Genomic DNA, 26,267 nt, shown 5'->3' on the forward strand with positions numbered 1-26,267 from the left:
TCTTGAACTCCTGGCCTCAAGTAATCCACCCACCTTGGCCTCCCAAAGTGCTGGGATTACAGGAGTGAGCCACCGCACCTGGCCAGTGTTACTGTATTTTATGTGTAGTCCATGACAATTCTTCCAGTGTGGCCCAGGTAAGCCAAAAGATCAGACACTCCTGGGTGTATGGCAGAGCAACAGGGCATGTGACGTGGGACTGCTCTGCCTCTGATATCTTCCACCTCATTCTGTCCCACACGTGAGTCTTGAGGGAACTTTCCAGCTCTGGTTGGAATGCCAAGCAGTTAATGTTAACTGGGGCTACAGATGAGGCTCTGGGACTTGATTACCAAAGGGGGACAAAATAAAACCCTTCCACCTACTAAAGCGACAAGCACCAAACACATCTGGTCCACCTCAAAAGCATTAAGCTTTCATTTATGAAAAGTAGGCCATGCACATAAATAAGATGATTTAAAATTCCTGAGGGTTGGTCTCAATGCTCCGTCTTCAGCTGTTCGTCCCTCTCTACAATAACTGTTGTTGACTTAAGATTCCAGAGCAATGGCTGTTTGAAGAAAGGGTGCGCAGGTGATCTCTAAAGCAACAGCACTAGCCTGAACCTTGGAATTGCATGGTCTGCCCTGGGAGTTTCTATATCACTGTTACTAGATAGTTAACAAAATGTAATGCTACTGGTAGTCTCTCGTCTACTCTAAAAAAAAAATGGGTTTCGATTTGAAATATTCTAAATTAATTGCTGAGAAACCTTTCTTCCTGATTTTCCCCAATTTTTTTTTTTCTCTGAAATGGAGTCTCACTCTGTCGCCCAGGCTGGAGTGCAGTGGTGCCATCTCTGCTCACTGCAGCCTCTGCCTCCTGAGTTCAAGCGATTCTCCTGCCTCAGCCTCCTGAGTAGCCGGAACTATAGGCACCACCACTGCACCCAGCTAATTTTTGTATATTTAGTAGAGACGGGGTTTTGCCATGTTGGCCAGGCCGGTCTCGAACTCCTGACCTCGTGATCCGCCCGCCTCGGCCTCCCAAACTGCTGGGATTATAGGCATAAGCTACCGCACCCGACCTTCCCCCAACTTTTAAAACTGGTGTACGATTAAAAAGCTCTTATGCCTGGCAGGGCGAAGTAGCTCACACCTGTAATCCCAGCACTTTGGGAAGCCGAGGCAGGCAGATCACGAGGTTAGGAGTTCGAGACCAGCCTGGCCACTATGGTGAAACCCTGTTTCTACTAAAAAGACAAAAATTAGCCAGGTGTTGTGGCACATGCCTGTAGTCCCAGCTACTCAGGAGGCTGAGGCAGAAGAATCGTTTGAACCTGGGAGGTGGCGGTTGCAGTGAGCTGAAATCGCGCCACTGCACTGCAGCCTGGGCGACAGAGCAAGACTCCATCTCAAAAAAAAAAAAAGGTGGGGGTTCTCTTATGCCAACCTAACACATCTTGCCCTGTGACTGGGAGGCCAGATGGTTGTCACTTGTTACTGTTGCTTCCCGAGTGGCCTTAAGTGGAAGGTATGACTAGCTGTTAAGAGCTGAAAGAGAACAGCCCACAGCCCGCTAGCCACAAACAAAACTGTTAAGCTCACTTTTTTCCTTTCCCAGTGTCCTTAAGAGGAGCTGCCTGCAAATTACTTACAAAAATGGCTGCAGGAAAAGCCCTTGAATTTGTTTCAATATTACATGTAAATTGCATGTGGTTGCAGAGAATGAGGTTGGGAGGCCCTTATTCAAGAAACTGCCTCCAAGCAATGTATTTAATACGGGTTAGCTGGAAAATGTCTTCATGCAATCCTACTTCCCGATTTATATGATTAAAACCCCACTGTAATGCAGAGTGGAGAGCGAAGGGGTGCTCCACAGAAGCACCTGTCCTTGTGAGTGAGGGAGAACTAGTCAGACAGGATGCGCTTGCATTTGTGTGCGTGAGTATACACAGGCATACGTACCTGATAGTTCTATGGGAAAAAATGAAGTAAACCACTGTCCAGGAATACAAAAGAAAAAAATTCTAAACTTTCCCGCAAAGACCTGTTTCCGCAAGTCCATGGTGTGGACTTGGAATTAGACTTGGAATCGGAATGATTGTGTTCCAGTACTTATTTGCCCAGTTATTAGCCTCGTGACCTTGAAGAAATCATTTCACTTCTCTGCACTTCATTTTCCTCACCTGCAGGACTGGGACGTTACCTTCCTACCTCCTCACAAGGTGATATAAACAGGGCTCACCTGCTGCATCCACACTGTAGTGGTACTATTACTGTTTGATCAATAGCTATTTCTCTTGTCAGTTAAGCAGTTGGGGCACCCACCACTACCTCCGGACCTTCCCACAGTCCAGCAATGAAGAGGTAATGCTGGTCATGGGGCCTCCTTACCGTGCAACACTCTTACTCTAGGTTCTGTTGCTGTCCACACAGGAAGCTAGTCGCTGAGACAAGAACTGCCAGGGAGGGCTGCAGTGAGGAGAATGGGAGATGAGTCTCAAACCCATCTCCTCTATAACTGAAATGTGGGGTTTATTAGCAAGGAAGAAATGTAACCACGTGTGGAATTAAGGAGGGGTAAGGAAGGGGAGCTGGTCAACAGGTAGTCTTAGGCAATCATGACAGTGAGGAGTCTGGCATCTCATTGTCCAGATGCATCTGGCTGTTGTGAAGACTGCTGCTGTGTATGGGTGTACAAATATCTCTTTAAGATCCTGGTTTTAATTCTTTTGGGTATGTACCCAGAGGTGTGATTGCTGGATCATGTGATAATTTCACCTCGATGCATGAATGCACATCGATGCATGAATGGGTAACAAAGTATAGTCTATAGAGACAATGGAATACTTGCCTCTCAAGGGAAAGAAATTCTGACACTTGCTACAACAAGTGTATGAATAAACCTTGGATGGACCTTGAAGACATTATGCTAAGTGAAAAAAACAAGACACAAAAAGAGAAATACACAATTCCACCTATAGGAGGTGCCTAGAGTAGTCAAATTCATGGAGACAGAAAGTAGAATGGGGCTTGGGGGAGGGAGGATTGGAAGTTCATGTGTAACCTGTACAGTTTCAGTTTGGGAAGCCGAAAGAGTGCTGGAGGTGGTGGTGGCCGCAGTGGCTGCCCAGCACTGTGAAGGCGCTTCAGTGGACTGAACTGTCTGTCCGCTTCAAAATGGTTAAAATTTTGTTATGCATATGTTACCACAACTTTTACAAAATCGATCTTTTATTTTTTCTTTCTGTTCTCATCTACAATTTGGAGAGTGCCCAGCAGGAATGACCTATCTCTGATCCATGAGTTTTGGGAGCTCAATTGGGATGATTTAAATGGCTGGGGCTGTGCTGTGAACTGAATGTTCTGTCCCTCCACCCAGACTCATATGTTAAAACCCTAACCCTCAAGATGATGACATTAGGAGGTGGGGCCTTTGGGAAGTGATTAGGGCATGAGGGTGACACCGTTGTGATGGGATTAGTGCCCTTAGAAGAGAGAGTAGGAAGAGGGTTCTCACTAAACCCTGACCACGCTGGCACCCTGGTCTCAGACTTCCAGCCTTTAAAACTGTGAGAAAGAAATGCTTGCTATTTAAGGTCCCCAGTCTGTAGAACTCTGTTATAGCAGCTGGAGTAGACCAAAGTAGGCTGTCTGGGCATCTCCCATCTCTTTCTGGCATCTCAGGGCCTCTCCCTGTGGCCTCCCCATGTGGTTTCTCCACGACGATAGCCTCAGAGTAGTTAGGCTTCTTACGCAGCAGCCCAGGGCTCCAAGACTGAGTGTCCCAGGAGCCAGGAAACAGAAGCTGCCAGGCTCCAAGGCCTGGACCAGGCGACAGGCTCAGCATCCTTTAGTGAAATTCTTTTGGTACAAAGCCACAGTACCCACCCAGATTCAAGGGGAGGGGCTTGCACTCCCACTTCTCCACGGAAGGAGTTTGAAAGAATCTGTGGTCATTTCTATTGTACTGCAATGTGATAAGTGAAGCGCCTTCAAGGGTCAAGACGGTGTGGGGACAGGATGACTCTGGGGATTCAGAGCGACTTCTAGGGAAAAGGAGAAGATTGCCTCTAGGATGAGGTCATTCATGTGAAAAGATCTTGTAAAGTTAAACCATAAAATGTTCCACTGATGCATTATCAATGATGGCTACAGTAAATATTGAATTAAGACAAGGTTTTACAGCTGTTTCCCAATCAATAAGATGTAAGAGGTAATAAAACATAGACCTGACCTGCACCCCCATTAAATTCATGAAAGAAACTGTGCTACTGATCTGGCAGTGCCTGCAGCAGGCCCGCCAAACAGAAATGTGTGCGTACTTCAGGAACCAAGCAGCCTGTGGGTGATGTCCAAGTAGAGCCTGTCACTCTGAATTCCTCTCTCCGGCAAATCAAGGCCACAAGCAGGCATTGAACACTATGTGCCATGTACTGCAAGGTGAACTGTGGTCACACCAACATAGCCAATTCATTTTCTGTTCATCATAAAGATGCATATGGGCTCAAAGGCCATCTGTTAAGTACGGTTCTTCTTAATAACCACATTGTAAAAATGTCACTGAATCAAATCAGGCTCTTTAACGTTTCTTTTTTTGTTTTTTTATTTTATTTTATTTTTTTTTTGAGATGGAGTTTCCCTCTTTTTGCCCAGGCTGGAGTGCAGTGGAGTGATCTTGGCTCACTGCAACCCCTGCCTCCCAGGTTCAAGCAATTCTCCCGTCTCAGCCTCCCAAGTGCTGGGATTACAGGTGCCTGCCACCACGCCCAGCTAATTTTTGCATTTTCAGTAGAGACGGGTTTCACCATGTTGGCCAGGCTGGTCTTGAACTCCTGACCTCAGGTGATCCATCCACCTTGGTCCTCCCAAAGTGCTGGGATTACAGGTGTAAGCCACTGCGCCCAGCCTGATGTTTAAATGTTTTTAAATGTTCCTGCCAGCATTCTTCCTAATAGCACAAAACTGAAAAGAACCTAAATCTTAATCAATAGTAGAGTGGATGCAAAAATTACGGTACAGTCACAGAATGGAATACTAGACAGCAATGGAAAGGAACAACACCACCACCAAGCCAGACACCAGAGAGTACTTACGGTGTGGTTCCATTTATATGATGCCCAAAGCCAAGCAGAGCTCATCCATGGAGACGGGGATCAGAGGAGCATTTGTCTTTGAAGGGGGCTATTAACTTGATATTTTTCTGTCTCCTGATCTGGGTGATGGCTTACTGAGCTATACATTTAAGATTTGTGTGCTTTACTGTGTGTAGGTTATAATGAATTCAGTAGGAAATTAAAATAGATCAACGTGGGCAGATCACCTGAGGTCAGGAGTTCAAGACCAGCCTGGCCAACATGGCAAAACCCCGTCTCTACTAAAAATACAAAAATTAGCTGGGTGTGGTGGCGGGTGCCTGTAATCCCAGCTACTCCAGAGGCCAAGGTTGCGGTGAACTGAGATTGTGCCACTGCACTCTAGCCTGGGTGCCAGAGCGAGGCTCAGTCTCAATAAATAAAATAAAATAGGCCTGGGTCAGTGGTTTATGCCTATAATCCCAGCACTCTGAGAGGCCAAGGCCAGCTGACCACTTGAGCTCAGGAGTTCAAGAGCAGCCTGGGCAACATAGAAAGACTCTGTCTCTACAACAAATTTAAAAATTAGCCAGGTGTGGTGGTGACCCTGTAGCTACTTGGGAGACCAAGGCAGGAGGACTGCTTGAGCCTGGGAGGTCGAGGCTGCAGCGAGCCATGATCGTGCCACTACACTTCAACCTGGGGGACAGTGAGACCCTATTTCAAAATAAATAAGTAATAAATAATTGAAAAATAAAATGATTTGGCCTATATTCCTGACTGAACTTTGATTGGTTCAGAGAGATGGCAAGAGGCAGGCTAGAAAGGCTCACGGGGAGGAGCCAAGCCCAGCAGAGATGTAAGAATGAGATGTTCTGTGACTGCAGAGCAACAGTGCAGAGAAATAAGACAAGACCACTTAGGGCATTCCAAAGTGTGGTATTGACTCAAGGGACAGAGAAAGTCAATTCTGTACAAGTTGCTTAGTCAATCTAAAAATACAATAAATTTAGGCCTTCCTTGGTAAAATACTATTGATTTGTTAGTGGAACAAAAATAGGAAAAATATCTTAAACTGGTTCTAAGGATCTACATCTATTTGACATATTTTGTCAATATAAATGTATATATTTTTCTATATTGGAAAGGTTTAAAATGTCTGGAAAGAAGTTAAATTATATGCTTATTACAAAAATCTATTGGATACTACTAGCATGGCCCAATATTATATCCTTCTGTCCCCACACCAATCCCCTTTTACAGAGAACACTCCAAGATTCAGAGCCACAAAGTGCACACCAAAGGCCACAGCGCAAGTGGTAGAACTGGGTTCATGCCATTCCAGAGGTGTGATAGAATCAACTACAACAGAGACAAGCAATGCTGAGCACTGTAAACTCCTCTTTTAAAAATCAGCCAAGAATTGAGAACAGAGTCTTGGATAAGATAGCCTCATATAATAAGTTCTTTCTGTTTCAAATTTTCCTATGATCCTTCTGTACACGTATGTATACACACGTGGCAATGTTATATACATGTTACAGATGTCAGTCTTCTCCAGCTGTGAAGTCTTCTGAGTAAATAATGTATTGTGTAACCTATGATTTTTCTAAATGGAAAGACCTACATTTCAAGATGGTTAAAATTAAGGTGCAAGTTGTCATGCTTAAAATTCGTCTTAAGGCTGCCGTTATTAACTTTTTTTTTTTTTACTGTTTTATTATTTCTCATTTAGACGTTTTAAAAAGCATTAATTTTAAACTTCTCGTTCCCAACTTGCATCTAGGTCCTTCAATTCTGAGTATAAATGGTAAAGATACTACGAAGATTTTCCTGGAATGGCAAAATGACTCTCACAGCCAAATCTCCACTCAAAGCTGTAATTTTATCTCCAAGTTATTTTGTCATGGTGATGCAGGCTCATTGTTGATATCCAAAAATACCTAACATCTTTGACAGCAATAACTGAGTGTTTTCCTAGGGTTTTATTTTTCCATTTTTCACTGATCAATGATTCTATACAGAAAAAAAAAGAGAGCAAAGGAGAGAAAATGCAAATTAGTGCCCTAAAAAACATTCTACCTAGTACACTGCAGTGATTTTCAAGGAGAAGAGTTAGTCATTTCTTTTTTTTTTTTTTTTTTTTTTTTTCTGAGACAGAGTCTCACGCTGTTGCCCAGGCTGGAGTGCACTGACACAATCTCAGCTCACTGCAACCTCCACCACCCGGGTTCAAGCGATTCTCTTGCCTCCGCTTCCCGAATAGCTGGGATTACAGGCGCCTACCACCATGCCCAGCTAATTTTTGTATTTTTAGTAGGGACGGGGTTTCACCATGTTGGCCAGGCTGGTCTTGAACTCCTGACCTCAGGTGATCCACCCACCTTGGCCTCCCAAAGTGCTGGGATTAAGGAGTGAGCCACCACAGCCGGCCACAGTTAGTGGTTTCTAATTCTTTGTCATCTCTCCCTTAATCTCTGATAGGCACTTGAATCACAATAGCATTAGTGCTTTCAATTATGAAAACATTTCGGAAGGCAAAGAAATATTTGATATAGGTATTTTTGAATGAATAGGCTGAATGAAAGTAGCTGATCTCCAGCTCTGAGACAGACAGAGAGAGAGAGAGAGAACATGTCCTCAAAGCTCTACCATCTAAGCAAGTAGAATAAAAGGAGGATTGACGTTGAGTGATGAGGAAGGGTGTTCTCTTTTGTATGCATGCTTCATTCCTCATTGCAATATTTCAGCTGCCCCCTTTTAAACATAAAATGTGCACAAAACTTGAGCACAAGTGTGGCTTCCTTAATGGCCAGGCCCAGACCAAGAACCATGTCTTCCCCGTCCCTTCTCTGGCAGGTCACAGGGAATCGACATACTTCCCGGTGAGTAAGCCTCGGTACCCCCATTCCGTGCCTTGAGATTGCTCTGCTTGAGCGCAGTGCCATTGTAAGATCATGCAGCTTCCTCAGAGGGTTTGGTTTTCTCTTAAGAGGCAAGAGAAATAAGCAAAATGGGAAGTGACCACATTTTTTAAAATCCTAGAAAGTTCATTGAACCATTACTGCTGATGCATTATTTACTTAGCAGTAACTCAGTCCAGTAGGGCTGGCAAGTGCCTGGGATGCTTATTTTCTGTCCTGACAACTGACAGGGTCAGTCTGGTCTCTCTGTCTGCCCAGCACCACCTCTCTCCCCAGATTCCCATGAGCTGCCCCCAACTTCTATGAGTGGAAGTCAGCCCCAGACATGGGTGAAGTACACACTGCATATTTTCATGAGACCATTCTGATTGACTGGAGGTAGGCCAGGCTAAGTGAATGAGAAGTCTCCATTCTGAAATCCACTAAAAAGAAACAAACTTACTCCCTTTAAGCATTTAGGAAGCTCAAGCAACTAAAAGCAAGCTTGCTGTTTATTAATTTCAACTGCTGACCCACTTGAAAAAATCATTGAGAATATGCATGGTAGGGAACTTGCACTCCTAGCAAAAGACCACAGTGAGTTTGCAGGAAACAGAGGCAAAGTCCCTCAGAGAAAAAAGGACTAGTCTTAAATGCCACTACAAGGTAAGGGCCAAACAGAAGAGAATGTGTTATTCTAAGCTCTCTACGATCTCAACTTTTAGCACCAAACTTTCTCTCTGGGATTCAGTCCATTTCTGAACATTTGCCCTGACTTTCATCAACTTTGTTCTAACCTTCATGGTTTCTTCAGTCAAGGCTTCTGAAAGGAACCTAAATCCTCATTTGTCATTTTGGGAGGCCACGGCGGGAGGATCTCTAGAGCCCAGGAGTTCAAGACTGTGGTAAGCCATGATGGTACCACTGCACTCCAGCCTGGGTGACACAGTGAGACCCCGTCTCAAAAAAAAAAAAAAAAAAAAAAAAAAAACAGCATTTGTAACAAAACAAGGAGAAAGTATGGGTTATAGAGTTTGTGAACTAAAACTGTGCAATCTTAAAAGAATGAGCTCAAGGTCAATTTAATAGATGAAATATTTCATTAGTCAAGCTTATGAGAACGTAATCAGAAATGGAAGGCTACGTGAAAGTGCGTGTTGCAGAGGATATACGCGAAACCAAAACACACTTGTCTTAATGGTATTTTTGCCACTTTGGATGTTGATCTTATTGCTAAATCTTAACTTCTCCAGTGGCAGCAGAAATGACACATGTGCAGTTTTCACGCTCTTCATAGACACAATATGCTAATTTCTTCTTCCTTGCAGTCAGAGTCTGATTCTCTGTCCTATAAGCAGGGATATAGAATCCCCTAGAACTATCATAAACCGACACTAGAGGTTTAGATACAGCAGAAAATGTACAGCAGCAAACTAGTTTTCTATCTGTAAATGACAGAACTTAGAATATTTCTGCAGGGTGCAAATTACCCTTTATAGGTTCTGATTTATATTTCATGACAAGGAAGGTGTCCTTAAATCAGGTAGTGGAACATTTTTGCTTAGTCAGCTAAATTTTTCCAGTTCTTACCAAAACCGAAAAGATCTGAGGTTGCTTCTAATAATGTTATACTTTTGGAAAACCATGTAGCATTCACTAAATAAAAAATTCATTCATTAAGGTGTATTTACCACATAGAAAAAGAAGAACTATACAATCTCATGCTAAGAAAAGCAAGCATTTTCCATCCCTCTGTTTAAAAAAGAGTGCCAAAAATGTCACAGAGGTGACTCCTGCATAGGGGAAGGGAGGATTAGATGAGGGACTGACAAACTATAGCCTGCCAGGGAAATCCTGCTCACTGCCTGCTTTTGTACAGCACTGGAGCTTACAATTAGTTTTGAAACGTTTTGGGGAAAAAATTGAAGATTATTTTGTGACATGTCAAAATCATGTTAAATTTGAATTTCAGTGCATATAAAGAAGGTTTTGGCCAGGCACAGTGGCTCACGCCTGTAATCCCAACACTTTGGGAGGCCGAGGCAGGCAGATCACGAGGTCAAGAGATCGAGACCATCTTGGCTAACACGGTTAAACCTTGTCTCTACTAAAAACACAAAAAATTAGCCGGGTGTGGTGGCGGGTGCCTGTGGTCCCAGTTACTTGGGAGGCTGAGGCAGGAGAATGGTGTGAACCCAGCAGGCGGAGCTTGCAGAGAGCCGAGATTGCGCCACTGCACTCCAGCCAGGGCGACAGAGTGAGACTCTGTCTCAAAAAAAAAAAAAAAAGGTTTTATGAGCATATAGATTCGCTCATTTGTTTATGTATATCTATGGCTGCTTTTGTGTGCTACTGCAGAGCTGAATAGCTGCTAGATCCCATATGGCTGGCAAAACCTAAAGTATTTACTCTCAGGATCTTTTTTTCTTATTTTTTTGAGACAGGTTTTCACTGTCACCCAGGCTGGAATGTAGTAGTGAAATCACAGCTCACTGCAGCCTCAAACTCCTGAGCTTGCAAGTGATCCTCCTGCCTCAACCTCCCAAATCACTGATACTACCAAGTACACCACCACTCCCAGCTAATTTTTATTTATTTTTTCTTTTTTTGTAGAGATGGGGTCTCGCTATGTTGCCCAGGCTTGTCTGGAACTCCCGGTCTCCAGCGATCCTCCCGCCTTGGCCTCCCAAAGTGCTGGAATTACAGGGGTGAGCCATGAGCCCAGCCAGTCTCTGATTTTTACTGAAAAAAAAAAAAAAGCTTGCCAATCTTTAGGCTGGGTGATATCTGAGGTCCCTTTCAGTTCCAAAGTTCTAAGAATTTCACTTCCAGAGATAAGCAGGAATCTGCCATCAAACACAATGCAGGGAACACCCATTAGCCTCATAATATAATGATTCCAAAAGAACTGTTTCTTTTGTGTTGTCAACATTTCCCATGAAACCTGTAAAATAATACTCACTGACTCACAGAACATTCACGTAAGCTTCCCAGATATTGATTACTTTGAAAAGCAGGCTCTTGGTTCTAGAAAGCAATATTCATAATTTTTGGAAATTTTGTTCTATTAACAGGTTGACTAGACCATCCGAAAACTTACCAAGTACAATGAAAATGAAAAAAGAATCCCAACTCCCCTAGGAATTCACATCATAAAATATTTATTAATAAGTAAAATGATTTCCCCTGCCTTTGGTTATTAAAAAATGAGTATCTGATGATACCAGTTGCCAACAATGGTTTTACATTATTCAGTCATGAAACAGAATAGAAAGACGATCGATAGATATCTATAGATATAAATGTGTAGAAGACCATACCATAAAACGATTTGTTTAATTACAAAATCTTGCACATCCTTAAAGTTATCTTTTTTTAATAAGTAAACAACACACAAATAAATTCACTTGAATTTGATAATTTGGAACCTTGGCAATGAATACAGTGCCTGTTGAGGCCTGAAAGAGAGATGAAATCAAGAACTGTGTGGGAGAAGAAAGGCAATACTTCTTTGAAAAGCTTTTCTCTTGACTTAATAGTCCCTATTGCCCGAAAAATAAGCCATTTTGATAACAAGAGTATAAAAAGCCTTATGATCCGCAAAGTAAACCATCTCTGTGGTTTAAATTTCATTCCAAGTCTCAGGTTATGATTAAGGAGCTATACTAAGTATCTTTGTAACACTTTTGTTTGAATTTTTATAACTAAAACAAGAAAATGTTTTATCAGATCTAGGCAGAAATACTGATCCTCATGTATAAGTATAGTAATTACTTGCACTCAGGACTGTATAGACACGGGGATCTGAAAACCAAACAGAAGGAAATCCCAAACCGTAACCACAAGGCAAAATTAAAAGTAACTCAGAGAAGCAGCGGGTGATAGCTTATGATTTCAATATAAAAAAGAATGCATTACCTCTCAGATGTCACCTTAAAGCCAGAAAATTAAGATACAATCAAGAAGGGGGTGAATGGTTTTAATACTACACCACCTACTACTTCAAGATTAGAATCATCCCAGAGTTCTGAAATGTCTTCATTAGTTAAGTAACTATACAATTTATTTCAGTCTCTTTTTAATGTAGAAAACCACTTTGTAATAAGATCTCTACACAAGGTAAAAAAGCACAAAATAGGCCCCAAAAGCACAAAAATAGACAAAATGTGTATCTTTTTACGATGAAATGAAGGTGTGCCTGTGGAATACTGAGGCTGATGACTGATCTCACAGAGTTCAAACAGGTTTCCTTTTAGAATAGTCCTGTTATTTGTGTCTTCCCCTTAACCTTGGATGCATTAAAAACATAAAAATAAAAACATTAAATAATGGCTCAGGCTGGGGGCAGTGGCTCACGCCTGTAATCCCAGCACTTTGGGAGGCTGAGACAGGCAGATCGCTTGAGGTCAGGAGTGTGAGACCAGCCTAGCCAACATGGTGAAACCCCGTCTCTACAAAAAATACAAAAACTTAGCCGTGGGGGCAGGCACCTGTAATCCCAGCCACTTGGGAGGCTGAGGCAGAAGAATTGCTTGAATCCAGGAGGCTGAAGTTGCAGTGAGCCGAGATAGCACCACTGCACTCCAGTCTGGGCAACACAGCAAGACCCTGTCTCATTTAAAAAAAAAAAAAAAAAAAGGCCCAGGTAAAAGGGAGATACCAGGCATTTTGATCTTGTGCACTCAACAACAAAAAAATAATAACAACAACATAATAAAACCCCTTAATTTATCAGTTTATAAAATTCTTTCACCAACCATATCTCAAGGGCACTTGGGACTCAAGCATTTGTTACACGCCCATCAGCAACATCATAGCCATCTCCAGCTGAGGCCAGTTTCCCATCATAAATCAATGATACCCTGGGTGACACATATCCAGAAATGCTCATTTGGAGATGTTTTCATACAGTCTGGGGGCAAATGAAGCCATCCAAAGGAACCGTGCCACAAATACCACCGGCACGTGCGGACGCCCACCTGGACAACCCACCCCTGCCTTCCTCTCCCTTCAGTAAAGGAACCCGCCAGTGACTCTGCGTTACACAGTCACCGCTGGGTACATCTTCTGTTCACTGTTGGTGTGAGGGAAGGGGGACTGAATCTGCCTGTAGCCAGGCTGCAGGCCGTCCATGAAAGGTGGCACAGCAGTCATGGGCACAGAGTCATGCTGCACCGTGTACCCCACATATGGGGGATGCAGATACTGCCCTTGATGTGGCACAATCTGGGTGGCCTGCTGACAGTTCAGCACCGAGAAATTCGTGGGCATGTTGACATACACATTGTTCATGGTCCCTTCCGGCAAGCAACAGTTGGTCTGTGACCTTGTTGGCGGCGCCCGGGCCCCCGAGTTAGCGCTGGAGCTGGAACTGGCAGCTGTGCTGGACTGGCGTGAGGACGACCCCCGGGAGGTGCTGGCACTGGGGATCATGGGGATGGTCTCCATCAAGCGGTTACCCCCTGGGGCTCGGCTCTGTTGGGGATCCTGCTTAGGCCGGAGACATCTGCAGCAACAGGCTGCCACCAGGGACCCCAAGATGATAAAGGCGACAAACACAGAGCCAACGATGAGGAACGGCACGTAGATGGGCACTGAAGCAAAGGACAGAAACACAACATTATGATTTACTCTGGGAATGCAGTCCAATCGCCTACTGGCAATGGCAATGAATGAATGAGCAGCACCGACACCCACAGCTGAAGGGCCGACACTGGGCTAATTTGTTCACATATTAGGAGTCCATAAGATGCACCATTCTTTATCAAGTGTTTAGAAAGATCCTGAGACCCTACAGGCATGGCAGTTCAGCCCCTAGAAGCAAACTGTTTATATTTAGTTCAACTCATCAACTGCAAGACTGATTGAGCCAGATATCCAATTTAGCAAAAATATGGGTTTAATAGGTTAAGACAGTTATGGTTCTAAACTTCCTACCATAATCGAACTGTCCAAACAAGTCTGCCCTACCATATTGTTGTAGGATCTTCATAGTAATAATGACTTTAAACTTATTTAAAAGTCTTTTTTCCCCCAGAAAGTTAAGTTCCTTGCAAATTTCTCTTTACCATTCTTTAGCAAGTTCTTTTTTCATCAGCAGTTAAGTCAAAAATTTAGGCCAGACTCTAAGTCACTACTATTTCCAAAAGGCATCTGTACGGCACAAGAGGGTCAAGGAGGGGCTGAAAAAAGACCCTCCTCACTCTTCCCTAGCAAAAGCCAGGGTCCTTCGGTAGCACTGGGTCCAGGTGACGGGGTCTGTGTGGAGGTGGCGGGAAGTTATTCCAGGCATTGGGCCATCCTGAAACAGTGTCCCAAGAGCAAACATCAGGAGCAACAAGACACGTGTTGCAGGAAGAAGAGTCACCCACAGCGAGCCAAGAAGGCAAGAGTGCACAGGGAAAGCCCTCAGGGCATAAAGTAACAGCCATGATACTTCACCAGGGAAGCTGCTTTTAAAATAGAAAACACTAAAAAGTAAAAATAAAAACCTTTTGATAAAACCACTAGCAAACTCCATTTTAAAATTAGTTTCTGGCAGGGCACGGTGGCTCACGCCTGTAATCCTAGCACTTGGGGAGGCCAAGGTGGGTGGATCACCTAAGATCAGGAGTTCCAAGACCAGCCTGGCCAACGTGGTGAAACCCCGTCTCTACTAAAACCACAAAAATTAGCTGGGTGTGGTGACGCGCACCTGTAATCCCAGCTACTCTGGAGGCTGAGGCAGAACAATCGCTTGGACCCAGGAGGCAGAGGTTGCAGTAAGCCGAGACTGTGCCACTGTACTCCAGCCTGGGTGACAGAGTGAGATTCCAACTCAAATAAATAAATAAATAAAATTAGTTTCTTAAAACAATCTTTTAGGAGCCATAGGGATGGCACTACAAGGCTTTAGAAACTAGATGCAGGTTGATGGGGTAGAATCAGACGGGAGGTGCCTGCAGAATGCCTCTGAGCCACTTTGGTAGAATCCTACCCTATGTTACCGACAGCCTGCATTTTCTGATGTGCTCTTGCCCCATCCCCCTGACTATATTTTTGGGAAATACATGAGGACAGGGACGGATTGGGTCTCACTGGTCTTGGCAAAGCATAATGCCAGCCCACAGTCAGATGGGGCAGCACTTTCGGAAGGAGCCCGCGCCTTTGAGGTCAGCTCTATGAATACCCTTTGATCATCCATTAGAGCAGCCAGGCTTTCTAATTACGCTCCTTTTGACTGTTCTGGTATTCCTGCAGTCAGTGTTTTTAAAGTATAACACCAGGTGGAATTATGGAGAAATAATGCTTTGTAAGTAAAACAATACTTTATAGGTATTTAACCAAAGGCTGACTGTGGAAGATTTCCTGGAGTTTCAATGCTAAACAGAGCAGTTTCTATATATAGCGCCCGTTTAGCAGGTAGAAACACTTGCCACAGTGTCTGCAGCACAGCTGGTGCCTGGCAGTAGACCTGTTCTAATTACACTATCACTTCAGGCTAACTATGGATCACTGGAGAAGTGGATGCAGGGCTTTTTCCTTGGCGTGTTATAAATATTTCATTTTCTAAATTGAGACACAAGCCCTAAATATGTTATCAAAAAATAATAAGAGAAAAACAGGAAAAAAATGTACCCCAGTCATAGCAGAAACTGGCTGAAACCAGCCTCAGTCCACATAATGAGTTTTGGGGAGAAATAACTGTTCTCTTTCCAGGATTTTTAATTGGAAATGTAAATAACTACACAGGGGTAAGGAATGCGCTACCATAAGCCCCCCCGGCAGGCTTAATTAGGTGTGTTGTCCTTCACTGCAGAAGTGGAAGAAATACAATTTTTAGGAAAAAAACGTTTAAAAGTAGCGTGAAGAAGGCACCCACACACAACACAGGGCGTCATAAGTCTCGTCATGAGAAGTCCCCACTAGTCCAAAGCCATCCCAACTTTTTGGAAACCATTAATGAGCCCAATTCAGCAGACATCTGACTGTAGCTGTTTGGGGTCTGGCTCGCTTCTCCGGGCTGTCTTCCATGGCCACACAGTCTGCGAGGCTGAGCCTGCGTTTTAAGACTGCGCTGGTTCTGGAATTACACGCTCTTCAGATTCAAGACAGAACAATGGGAGTAGCATGCTAATAAAATGCTTGACTGCAAAAGGGAACGGCACTGAAAAGAGCTGTCTCTCACCGGGTCCTGGGAGGCAGCTCTATAAACACAAACCACGCTGTGCCAAAGCTCAGGCAGCCCGAACCCAGGCTCCGGGTGCTACCAGGCTCCGGGTGCTAGCGAGGTCTCCCAGGTACACCCAACGGGCCCACAAAAAGGAGGAGCCGCCCCCTCGGGGATACGTTTGCCATTTTACCTCCCCTCCCCCGAACGAGAGAGAGAGAGAGAGAGAGAAAGGAGAGAAGAGAGAAGAGAGAGAGACTGGTGTAGACACCACCCCAGGGAGGCATTCCGGAAGGTTTCTCAAGAATGAAGTGCAACCTACCAAATTCTTTAACGGGTTTACTTTCCAAGTCTGGCTTTGGCAATTTGAAAAAGAAAAAAAAAAATCAAAGCCACAAAGAGCAAGGCTGGGCACTGCTCCGATGTTACACCTACTAAGTCTGACGTGGTAAGGAATTAACAGTCCAGAAACCCCAGAGACGGGCCGCTGCAGGGGAGAGGGGCCGCCGCGTGGAGCAGATGGGAATCCGCGGGGTCTGGCACAGGGCAGCAGCCCCCGGGAAAGCTCTGAGGAGCTGCCTTCTTTTCGGGGAGCCTTCAGGGAAGGACGTCTGCCAGGCCCTCACGGGCGGGGGCGCACCCTCACCGTCTTCTCGGGTACCCCTAAGACACGGAGCCCTATGGAGACAGCAGACGCCAGAGGGGCCCGGAGGACCCTGGTCGGAAGGAATATGGGGGCTATCTGTGGCCCACACTGCCTTAGGAGTGTGATTTTCTTCGGAAAATTCACTCTAAGCCACCCTTTGGCTGACAGATGGAGAAACTGAGGCCCGTGGGGGTGAATTAGTGACCCACATCGACCAAGTAATAAGCCAGACTGCAGACTCCGCCTCCTGGTCCCAGGTCCTTCCCTGAATCTCCCCCTCCAAGCTCCCAGGTCCCTGACGTCCAGGCAACGCCAACCGTCCTCCCTTTCGCGCTGGGCGCAGGCCGCCCTACCTGCCGAGCCGTCGGGGCCGTCTTTGTCCGCCCTGCCAGGCTCGCCGGCGCCCTGCTGGCGGTCGTTGTCGCAGCCGCCCTGGTCCAGGCGCGCCTCGGCGCTGGAGCAGCAGTAGCGCAACGCGCAGCTGCCGCAGCAGATGGTGGCGTCGCCGCCGTCGAAGCGCTCGGGACACTGGAAGCCGATGCGCCAGACGCCCTGCGCGTCCAGCCAGCCGTGGCAGTACTCGCCGCTGGCCCTCGCCCCCGCCGCCAACAGCGCGGCCAGCAGCAGCTGCAGGAGCGAAGCGGCGTTCCGGGAGGAGGCGACGGATGAGCGGCGACCGCCCCACATGGCACCACCCTGGCGCGGGCGGCGCGTCTCCAGAGAGCGCAGGGCGGTCTCCGAGAAGTCGTGGCCCCGGCGACCCCCGGGCCTCGTCGCTGACTGTCCCGCGGCGCTTTCGGCGCGGGCCACTCCCCTCTGCCGCGACGCCCAGGAGGCGACGACGCCGGGCCCTAGGTCCAGGAGCTCCTAAGCCATCCCCCTCCTCAGCCGGTGGCCCGGTCCCCTTAGGGGCTGCCTTATGAGTTGCACTCGCTGATGGAAATCTCAGGATGCAGTAAGAAGGCCCCCGGGACTGTCGTCCCGAAGCCTCTGGAGGCTTCACCGGCAACCGGACCCTCCCTGAGCATCCCCGAAGGGACGCTCACTCTAGCCGGATGACCGCTGGGCGCGCCGCCACGGACCTGGAGCCAGGGCTCCGCCGCAGGATTTAAGCCTCAGGGTCCCGCGCGCGAATCGGGGCCCGTCTCCCCTCCTTTATCCCCTCCTCGGGCGGGTAGAAGGAGCGAAGGCGGGCAGTGCGCGCAAGACTCTGGGCAGCAAGTGAGGCAGCCGGCCGCGCTCAGCCTCCTCTGCCCCGAACTTGGTCCGCATGGCTCCGGCCGGGCCGCCCGGGCAGCCCTCAGGGGTGCAGCCCCGACGCTCCACTCGGGGGGGCCGACGGCCAATCCTCCCAGCACGTCGCCGAGGGAGCGCTCCAGATCCCGGGAACGTCCCGGACGAGGCGAGGGTCCGGCGCGCCCCAAGCCGCAGTCCTCGGAGCCTGCCCGGCTGGCGGCGGCCGCGGCTGCTGCTGGGCGCGGATCCAGCCGGGAGGCTCGCCCGGGTTCCCCTTCTCCGCCTCCCCGGCTGCAGCGCGGTCCCACAGGAGCCCGGCAGCCTCCGGCCGGCGCTCCCTCTCCCGGTCGCTGCTTCGCCCTCGGGAGGTGCGCACCGATGGAAGCCTCCCACGGAAGTTTCGTTCCTCCGGGCTACGGGAGAAGCCGAGCGCTGCAGCGGCCCGCAACCTCGCTTCGCCCGGCGCCAGGCCAGCTCCGACTCCGCTAGCTGCGCTCTGAGTTGCGCTTTTATAGAAGCCGGCAGCTCCCCGCTCCCCGGCGCGCATGCGCGATGCGCGGCTCCCCGCCGCCCAGGAACCCCCGCCGGCGCCGGGCAGCCCCTCACTTTCCCACCAGCGCGAGGAGAAAGGTGTGGCCGTGGGCGGGGTCTGCCTGCTGGAATAGGCGCTGGAGGAAACACAACCTAAGCAATCCAGGCCTCGCTAACACAAATAACAATAATAATGGAAGAAACTCAATTTGCTTTGTGAAGATCTTTGGCATTCAACATTCGGTTCGTTTCTGCAAACTTCTCAAGGGATGACGATCACTGTCCACCCTACAGATCATGAAATCGCCGCTCAGATGAACTCTTTCAGCTTCCAGCAGCTGATGTCCCGGCCCCGGTTGGTCCCAGGCCCTATGTAGGAAGAGCTCCGATGTTGGTGGCTCACTCACACGCCTGGGGCTGTGTCTGGGGGGCTGGAGGCCTCCGCCACAAGGTGGAACGGAGACAGTTCCGCAAAGATGTCACACATTCGGCCACGGTCTGGATGATCTGTGTCCCTTTTTCTTTCTATATTTGGGTGTGGTGATTTATCGGAGTCCAGCAGGAAAGTGCCTCCGTCCAACATGTGGCCTTAGTGGTTTAGACAGCTGCAGTCAGGAAGAAAACAAGGTTCAGACAGACCAGAAATTCAGCTTTGATGAAGGAGAAATTAATAGCTTCTCTCTTCCAGAAGCTGGAACAACAGGTGCTGATGTTATTAAAGCAGCAGTGATTATTTTTAAAGGAACGAATGCCCCTTCCCATACCGTCTGGGAGTCAGCAGACCTGACTTCTACGCCCAGCTCTACTAGTAGAGAATCACTGCGTTTTTCTGGCCTCAGTTTCTTCATCTATGAAGTGGAGCATAGGAGGTGATGATCACTAAGGTCCCTTCCAAGTTCATGACTACAGAACACAGGCAATTTTACTTACAGCAAAGACACTCAGATTCAAGCAGCCGTTGGATGCTTGTGTGTTCTGGTTAATGTGAAGTTCAGACATTGTTGATTATTCTTCCACTTGTCCCAACAATGTCAAATCCAAGAAAAAACCCTACCCTATGTCCCTGCTCCCCAACACACACCTTATTCTTTTCACTAAACCTCTCTCCAAGCATTGCACTTTGTTTTCTTGCAGTTTTTTGGTTGTGTATCATTTTTAGCTACACAGGATTATATATTTTAAATGCACTATTCACCAAATTTCTTGAGCTAGTAAGCTAAAAAAATTTCAATATCAAGAAATTATTCATTCAAGAAATACATGCCATGCACTTACAGTGTACTGTGCTCTGTGCTGGCTACTGGGACTCATCAAGAAGCCAGACAGCATGGCCATTTCCTTCAAATGGGGCCTAAAGTCTCCTGGGTAAAACACAGAAATCAGACAAAAAGACAAAGAACTGAATAAGCAAAGAGAATGCAAGTATGATCAAAGCTCTCACCCACAATGAACAGCATCAATTTAAGCACATAATCTAGGTTAGGGTGGGGAAGGAGGTCAGAAAAATCATCAAAGGAATAACACTTAAAATGAGACCAGAAGAAGTCAAAGGAAGACTGAGTTTTTCAGAATGAGTCGTTTTCTTAGAAGATACCATTAGCCACCATTTATTGAGAGCTTACTATGAGCCAGGCACCATGCTAAGAATTTCACATGCGTGATTTTATTTAATCCTCACAGCAGCCCTATGAATAAGACAGTAATACCATCCTCATTTTACTGGTGAGGATACTTGCTCAATCCCTAAAGATAGAGAGTGTTAGTTTGCCTGGACTGTACCCAATTTCTCCTGACTCCTAAGCCCACCCACCACACTGCTGGTCACCACAGCCTCCATTACAGAGAGCCCAGGATTGATTAACTGGGAGTTCTGTACAGACCATGAGATGGTTAGGTATCATCTTCCTATGGCAGCACGAGTTGATTTGGGTGGTGTTCAGAGGGTGAATACTTTCAGTTTTTGCCATTTGGAAAAACAATTAATGCAAGAGAATTGTACTTATTGTACTATTTAGAATTGTATAATTTCAGGCAGTACCTATGCCATAACCTCCTTCCACGATCCACTGATCCTATTCACCAAAACATCCACAATTTGTTAGAATTTATTTATGAAGAAAAAAATTGTTTAACATTTCATATTGGAATTGATTTGGTGACTGGATAGTGCCACCTTTAAAACACAAAGTTTTTCCCAAATAGTCTACAATTTAATCTATAATTGGTGAACTTAGAAGTATGGTGCTCTAAGCAAATTCGTCTTCTTTTTTTTTTTTATTACTGTGTTTCCTTTCTTCCTTAACAGTTAAGGGGAGGCCCTTTCACGGTTACTTTCCGTAGTGGTTGACTATCTTCAATGCTGAAAGGTCGTTTATGTCACTTTGTCTCTCTTTGTTTTATCATTTCTTTGTGTATCTGGAATGCTGTACTGAAATTTTATAAAATAACTTGCCAAGGATTTAGTGAGGTTCTGCATGGGAGGTGCTACTGGGAGATGTTAAAATAGTCTTGTTCCTTCCGTAGGAAATAAAAAAATCCCTCATTGGTCTTAAAAGACAACCAAAACTATTTTACTCATTTCTTCTGAGAAACTATAACTAGTAATTACAACATAAAGGTAGTAGTAATCATAATTTATGATAATCAGAATGAAATGTCAGGCAGTCTGCCAAAATATATTTTAAAACGTATGAAAGAGTGCCGCCCCCTTTTTTAAAAAGTTGAATTCTATAGACACTAACTGAAAAAGTGTATTTTCAAGTTATTTTACCTTTCAGTATGTGCCTCTGTGTGTATATATATACATATATATATATAAATAAAATCCAATTGATATAAAAGCAAACTTCTGACACATCTTCACTAGTGCAAATAGCAAGTCATGTAACTAAAGAAATGATTACTGATGACTCTACTAACTGGAGTTGATACAAATCAGATGGAGGTAAGCATATTTCATTTGGCTGGCAGTTCTAAAAGCTGCAAGATCTACAGTGTTTTTCTGCAAGTTTCAGCAAGAGCAGAAGGTTCTTACCATCTGCACACCCATCAGCAGTCTGTTTAGGGAGAATGGCTTTCACTAGGTTCATTCATCTTTTTCTCCTCTTCCCTCGTAAATAGAAATAGTACTGAAAATTTGGCATTTGGCTTACCAAAATTTCTTTTAAATTAAAGTGTTTTTGTTAAAACCCGAACCAATATGTTAATTTACATTTATTTTAATTTTGTCTTCTGATTACCTAACCTCATCTAAAAATAAAAATGTTCATAAATTTGTGAAAAAATTGTTCTTGCTTTAAAATTTTTAATTTTTCACCCTCCTTGTTTTTCTTGTAATTGACATACTGACTTCCAGAAAAGTAATTTCCATATTTTCAATTATATTTCTTCTCATTTGTCATTATAAACTATTGACATAGTTCTCTCTCATCCCACCTCCTTACTCCATTGTTTTACTGAACCCCCTTTAATTTTTGATTTTGAGGTTTACTATGGATACATTTTCATTTTGGAGCTATGGAGTTTCATGGAGGGCTTATTTCACTAATGCCTTCATATCTAAAAGAATGGCATAAGGGAAAGCAAAATGTGCGAAGATTTGCAATCATATATATGAAAAGAATCTAGTATCCAGAATATAAGAGAACTCTTACAACCCAGAACAAAAAGGCAACCCAACCAAAAAAACTGGCTTGAATAAACATTTCTCCAAATAACATCTACAAAAGGCCAATAAGCACATGAAACACCTCCAACATCATTAATCATTAGAGAAATGCAGATCAAAACCACAAGATACCACTTTACCTTCACTAGGATGGCAGTAATAGTAATGATGATGATAATGGGAAATAATGTTGGTAAGGTTGTAGGGAAATCAGATCCCTTGAACGCTGTTGTTGATGGGAATGTAAAATGGTTCAGCCACTGTGCAAAACAGCTTGACAGTTCCTCAAAAAGTCAGACATAGAATAACCATATGACCCTGCAGGTCCACTCCTAGGTAACCCCAAAGAGATGAAAACATATGTAGAGACAAAAACTTCTATATAAATGTCCATAGCAGCACTATTTACAATAGCCAAAGGGTGGAAACCACTAAAATATCTGCTAACTAATGAATGGATGTACAAAATGGGTTATAGTCGTACGATTGCAATGTTATTTGGACATAAAAAGAAATGAAGCATGAATACATGCTACAACCCAGAAGAACTTCGAAAACACTGGGCAAGTGAAAGAAAGCAGACACAAAAGGCACATACTGCATGAGCCCATTTATATAAAATGTCCAGAAGAGGCAAATCCAAAGAGACAGAAAGTAGATCAGAGCTGGGCGTAGCGGCTCACACCTGTCATCCTAACACTTTGTAGGGGTTGAGGCAGCTGGATGGCTTCAGCCCAGCAGTTTAAGATTGGCCTGGGTAACATAGTGAGACCCTGTCTCCACAAATTTTTTTCTTTCAAAGTAGATCAGTGCCTGTCAGGGGCTGGGAGGAAGGAAGAAGGGGAAGTGACTGCTTAATGGGTACAGGGTTTCCTTTTGGAGTGAAAATGTTCTGGAACCAGACAGTGGTGATGGTTGCACACATTACGAATATAATAAATGTCACCAATGGTATTTTCATGTTGTGTGTATTTTACCATAACAAAAAAGAATCTAGAACAAATAAATAAATACAACCCTGCAGCTGTGAAAGTAGTTATCTGCCCATGATGTCACTTGAAGGTTCTGAAGCAGGTGCACCAATTTTGAGAGGATCTATTCTTTTAACAGTGAATGGCCCAGAAAGAGAAACATTTAGAAAGTCTGAAACACAGCCAGATACCTCTGAGCATGATTCCAAGTCCCTAAGCTCAATGTTGCAAACCCTGTTACGGACTGAATTGTGTCTCCCCAAAATTCCTATGTTAAAGCCCCTAATCCCTAACGTGACTTTACTAAGAAATAGGGCCTCTAAAGACGTAATTAAGGTTAAATCAGTGGGGTCCTAATCCAAAAGGACTGGTGTCCTTATGAGAAGAAGAGACACCAGCCATGTGTTGGCACAGAGCAAAGGTGGTGTCCTCACTCAGTGAGAAGGCAGCTGTCTGAAAGCAAAGGAGAGAGGTCTCAGGAGAAACCCAAACTTGCAGGCAACTTGATCTTAAACTTCCAGCATCCAGAACTGTGAGAAATAAATGTCGGCTGTTTAAGCACCATCTGTGGCATGTCTTATGGCAGCCCGAGTTGACCAATAGACCATCCCTCCCCTTTCTCCTCTCCACTAACATCAGGAATGCCATGAGATGCAAGCATGAAGTCTTCCTTCACCATAGTCCTCAAATGTAAGGCAGCTTGGGCCTTAACTCTATCTATGGATCATACAGGGGTGACTTGAAGTGACAGGAGCTACATATGCCCTAGAAACAGTTTGAGAAAACTAGATCTCAGTGTAGAATAAGAGACAGTTAACGTGTGCTGATGTGAAATGGTTGGAGAATGGAGTGAGGCCAACTGGCTGCTAAGATCTGAATATTGTACATATCCAAGTTCAATTTCCTCCAGTATATTTTATTCTGGTCTTTATGGAATTAGGATTTCTTTTATTCCCTTGTCTCTTCTTCCAGACAATCAACTCCTTGAAAATGGAAACTAAACCTTACTCATTGTTTTTTGCTGTTGTTGTTTGTTTGTTTGTTTTGAGACAAGATCTCATTGTCACACAGGCTGGAGTGCAGTGGTGCAATCATGGTTCACTGCAGTCTCGACCTTCTGGTCTCAAGAGATCCTCCTGCCTCAGCCTCATTTGGGTCTACAGGTGTGTGCCACCATGCCTGACTAATTTTTTATTTTTGTGGCGATAGGGTCTTGCTATGTTGCCCAGGCTGCTCTTGAACTCCTAGGCTCAAGCAATCCTCCCATCTTGACCTCCCAAAGTGCTGGGATTACAGATGTGAGTCACTGCACCCAGCCCTTGCTTATTTCTGAGTGCTCTGAGTGCTGGACGTAGAGTAGGCTCAATTTATCCATTCAATAAATATTTATTAAGCATGTACTATATGCCAGGCACAAAAATCCTCAGTATTGACTTATTTGTTTCAAGGAATTTGAAACCAGTGAAATTACCTAAATGTGAAAATCATTCTGAGTACTGTACAGCAGCTCGGATATAGGCTATCTGATAAGACTAGGGGAAAAAAAAAATATCTGATGCTTCCTCGCACCCAGTGGTTCACGCCTGTAATCCCAGCATTTTGGGAGGCCAAGGCAGGGGATCATTGGAACTCAGGAACCAGCCTGGCCAATATGGTGAAACCCTGTCTCTACTAAAAATACAAAAACTAGCCAGGCGTGGTGGTGCACACCTGTAATCCCAGCTACTAGGGAGGCCGAGGGATGAGAATCACCTGAACGAAGGAGGTGGATGTTGCAGCAAGCTGAAATTGTGCTGCTGCGCTCCAGCCTGGGCAACAGAGCTAGACTCCATCTAAAAAATAAATAAATAAAAATAACCGATGCTTGAGAATAAATCCTTGGACGGTGGTTTTAGAGGGGAAGGTGATTCCTAGTGATTCCTAGTGCATAGCCTCCCATGGTCCTGCCCCCACAGATTTGAGGCTTAAAATAAGAGTTTTGCAATGAAAGAAGATGCAAAAAAGGAACGAGTGTTTCCTCTCCATTACCATGTGAAAGAAAAATGTAAGCTACCCACAGACGGACAGTAGGACGTGGCAGCTATGTGCTGTCATTGGCGGTCTTCACTTTGGTTGTAGCTGCCTCATGTTCAGTATCGGTGGACAATGGCAGTGCCAGCGTCTTCTGCAGGCACTAGCTGTACCTCCCGGACTTCCGCTCTCAGAATAGAAGGCATGGCTCAGAGCTAGAGGAGGGATGAGGAAACTGTGCCCACTTCCTGGTTACCGGGAATATGAGTCCGAGAAGCACCTGGAGACACTTTTCAGGGATTCCCACAGTGGAGAAACATTTCTGAATGGGATGGAGCAAGAGGAGGTAGAGAAATGTTTTGTACGAAATTATATTGTTTTACATTCAGGCTGAGAAACTAGATTGCTCGAATATAATTTCACATTTTTAAATAAAATAATTCAGAAGGCATTTTTGGATCATAGTTTCCTTGAGATTTCTCGTTATTAAAATCATTGTTTTTATATGATCAGGTCGTAGGGAAAAAAGTCCCATTGATCCTGGGTGTTTAGATTTGGTATAAATAGGAACTCCCTTTATCAAAGCTGCCTTAGCAGCCTCCTGGTAAAAACATAAAAAGATAAAGAATCATTGTGCTGCTTATTTTAACAGAAGCAGAATTATGGCCTTCACAGCGCAGCCTCACAGTGGTCGCAATTATCCCTGTCCAAATACGTTAACTTTTTCAAACCAAGCCCTCCCTCGTTCTATGGTTTCAACCTCGTTTTTGTACCTTTTGGATTAGTAAGAGATTTTCTTTGGCTTTTGGAAGAAGTCAACCTCTCAGGAAACAATTGAATTAAACTTCATGTTTGTTTAAAGAGTCCTTGGATAGTACCCCACATCTGCCTTTCCTCAAAACGTCTCCGATGAAAGAATAAACAGAGAATGTCCTGCATTGTGTGGTATCCAAATGAGCAGGAAAATGTTTAACAAGTTCCATATTCTGAAAATGTTCTCGTCCCAATAACACCTTAAGATTTGTTAAGTATTTCAGACCATTTCACAGCTTTACAGTATTCAGTACACTTCTGGCTTCATGTTGTTAATTCTTATAT

At 45.0% G+C, this 26,267-nt stretch overlaps 1 protein-coding gene across 1 annotated transcript; it reads right to left on the bottom strand.

The window, feature by feature from the left end:
- Positions 1-11,103: 11,103 nt before the first annotated feature.
- SHISA2 (shisa family member 2) lies at positions 11,104-17,491 on the bottom strand. The gene is made up of 2 exons (XM_050766916.1): positions 17,108-17,491; positions 11,104-13,553 (listed from the first exon to the last, which is right to left on the bottom strand). The coding sequence occupies exons 1-2, from the start codon at positions 17,439-17,441 to the stop codon at positions 13,000-13,002; spliced, it is 888 nt and encodes a 295-aa protein (XP_050622873.1). The 5' UTR covers positions 17,442-17,491; the 3' UTR covers positions 11,104-12,999.
- Positions 17,492-26,267: the final 8,776 nt, after the last annotated feature.

Source organism: Macaca thibetana, chromosome 17 (assembly GCF_024542745.1).
Source record: "Macaca thibetana thibetana isolate TM-01 chromosome 17, ASM2454274v1, whole genome shotgun sequence".
In the NCBI taxonomy this organism is placed as follows: domain Eukaryota; kingdom Metazoa; phylum Chordata; class Mammalia; order Primates; family Cercopithecidae; genus Macaca; species Macaca thibetana.

What these genes read in the sequence shown, in the direction of transcription:
- SHISA2 (XM_050766916.1), bottom strand. Translation starts at nt 17,441, where the DNA reads ATGTGGGGCGGTCGCCGCTCATCCGTCGCCTCCTCCCGGAACGCCGCT. An exon ending in CGGCCCCGACGGCTCGGCAG is followed by an intron (nt 13,554 to 17,107) that starts GTAGGGCGGCCT and finishes CCTTTGCTTCAG; the next exon opens with TGCCCATCTACGTGCCGTTC.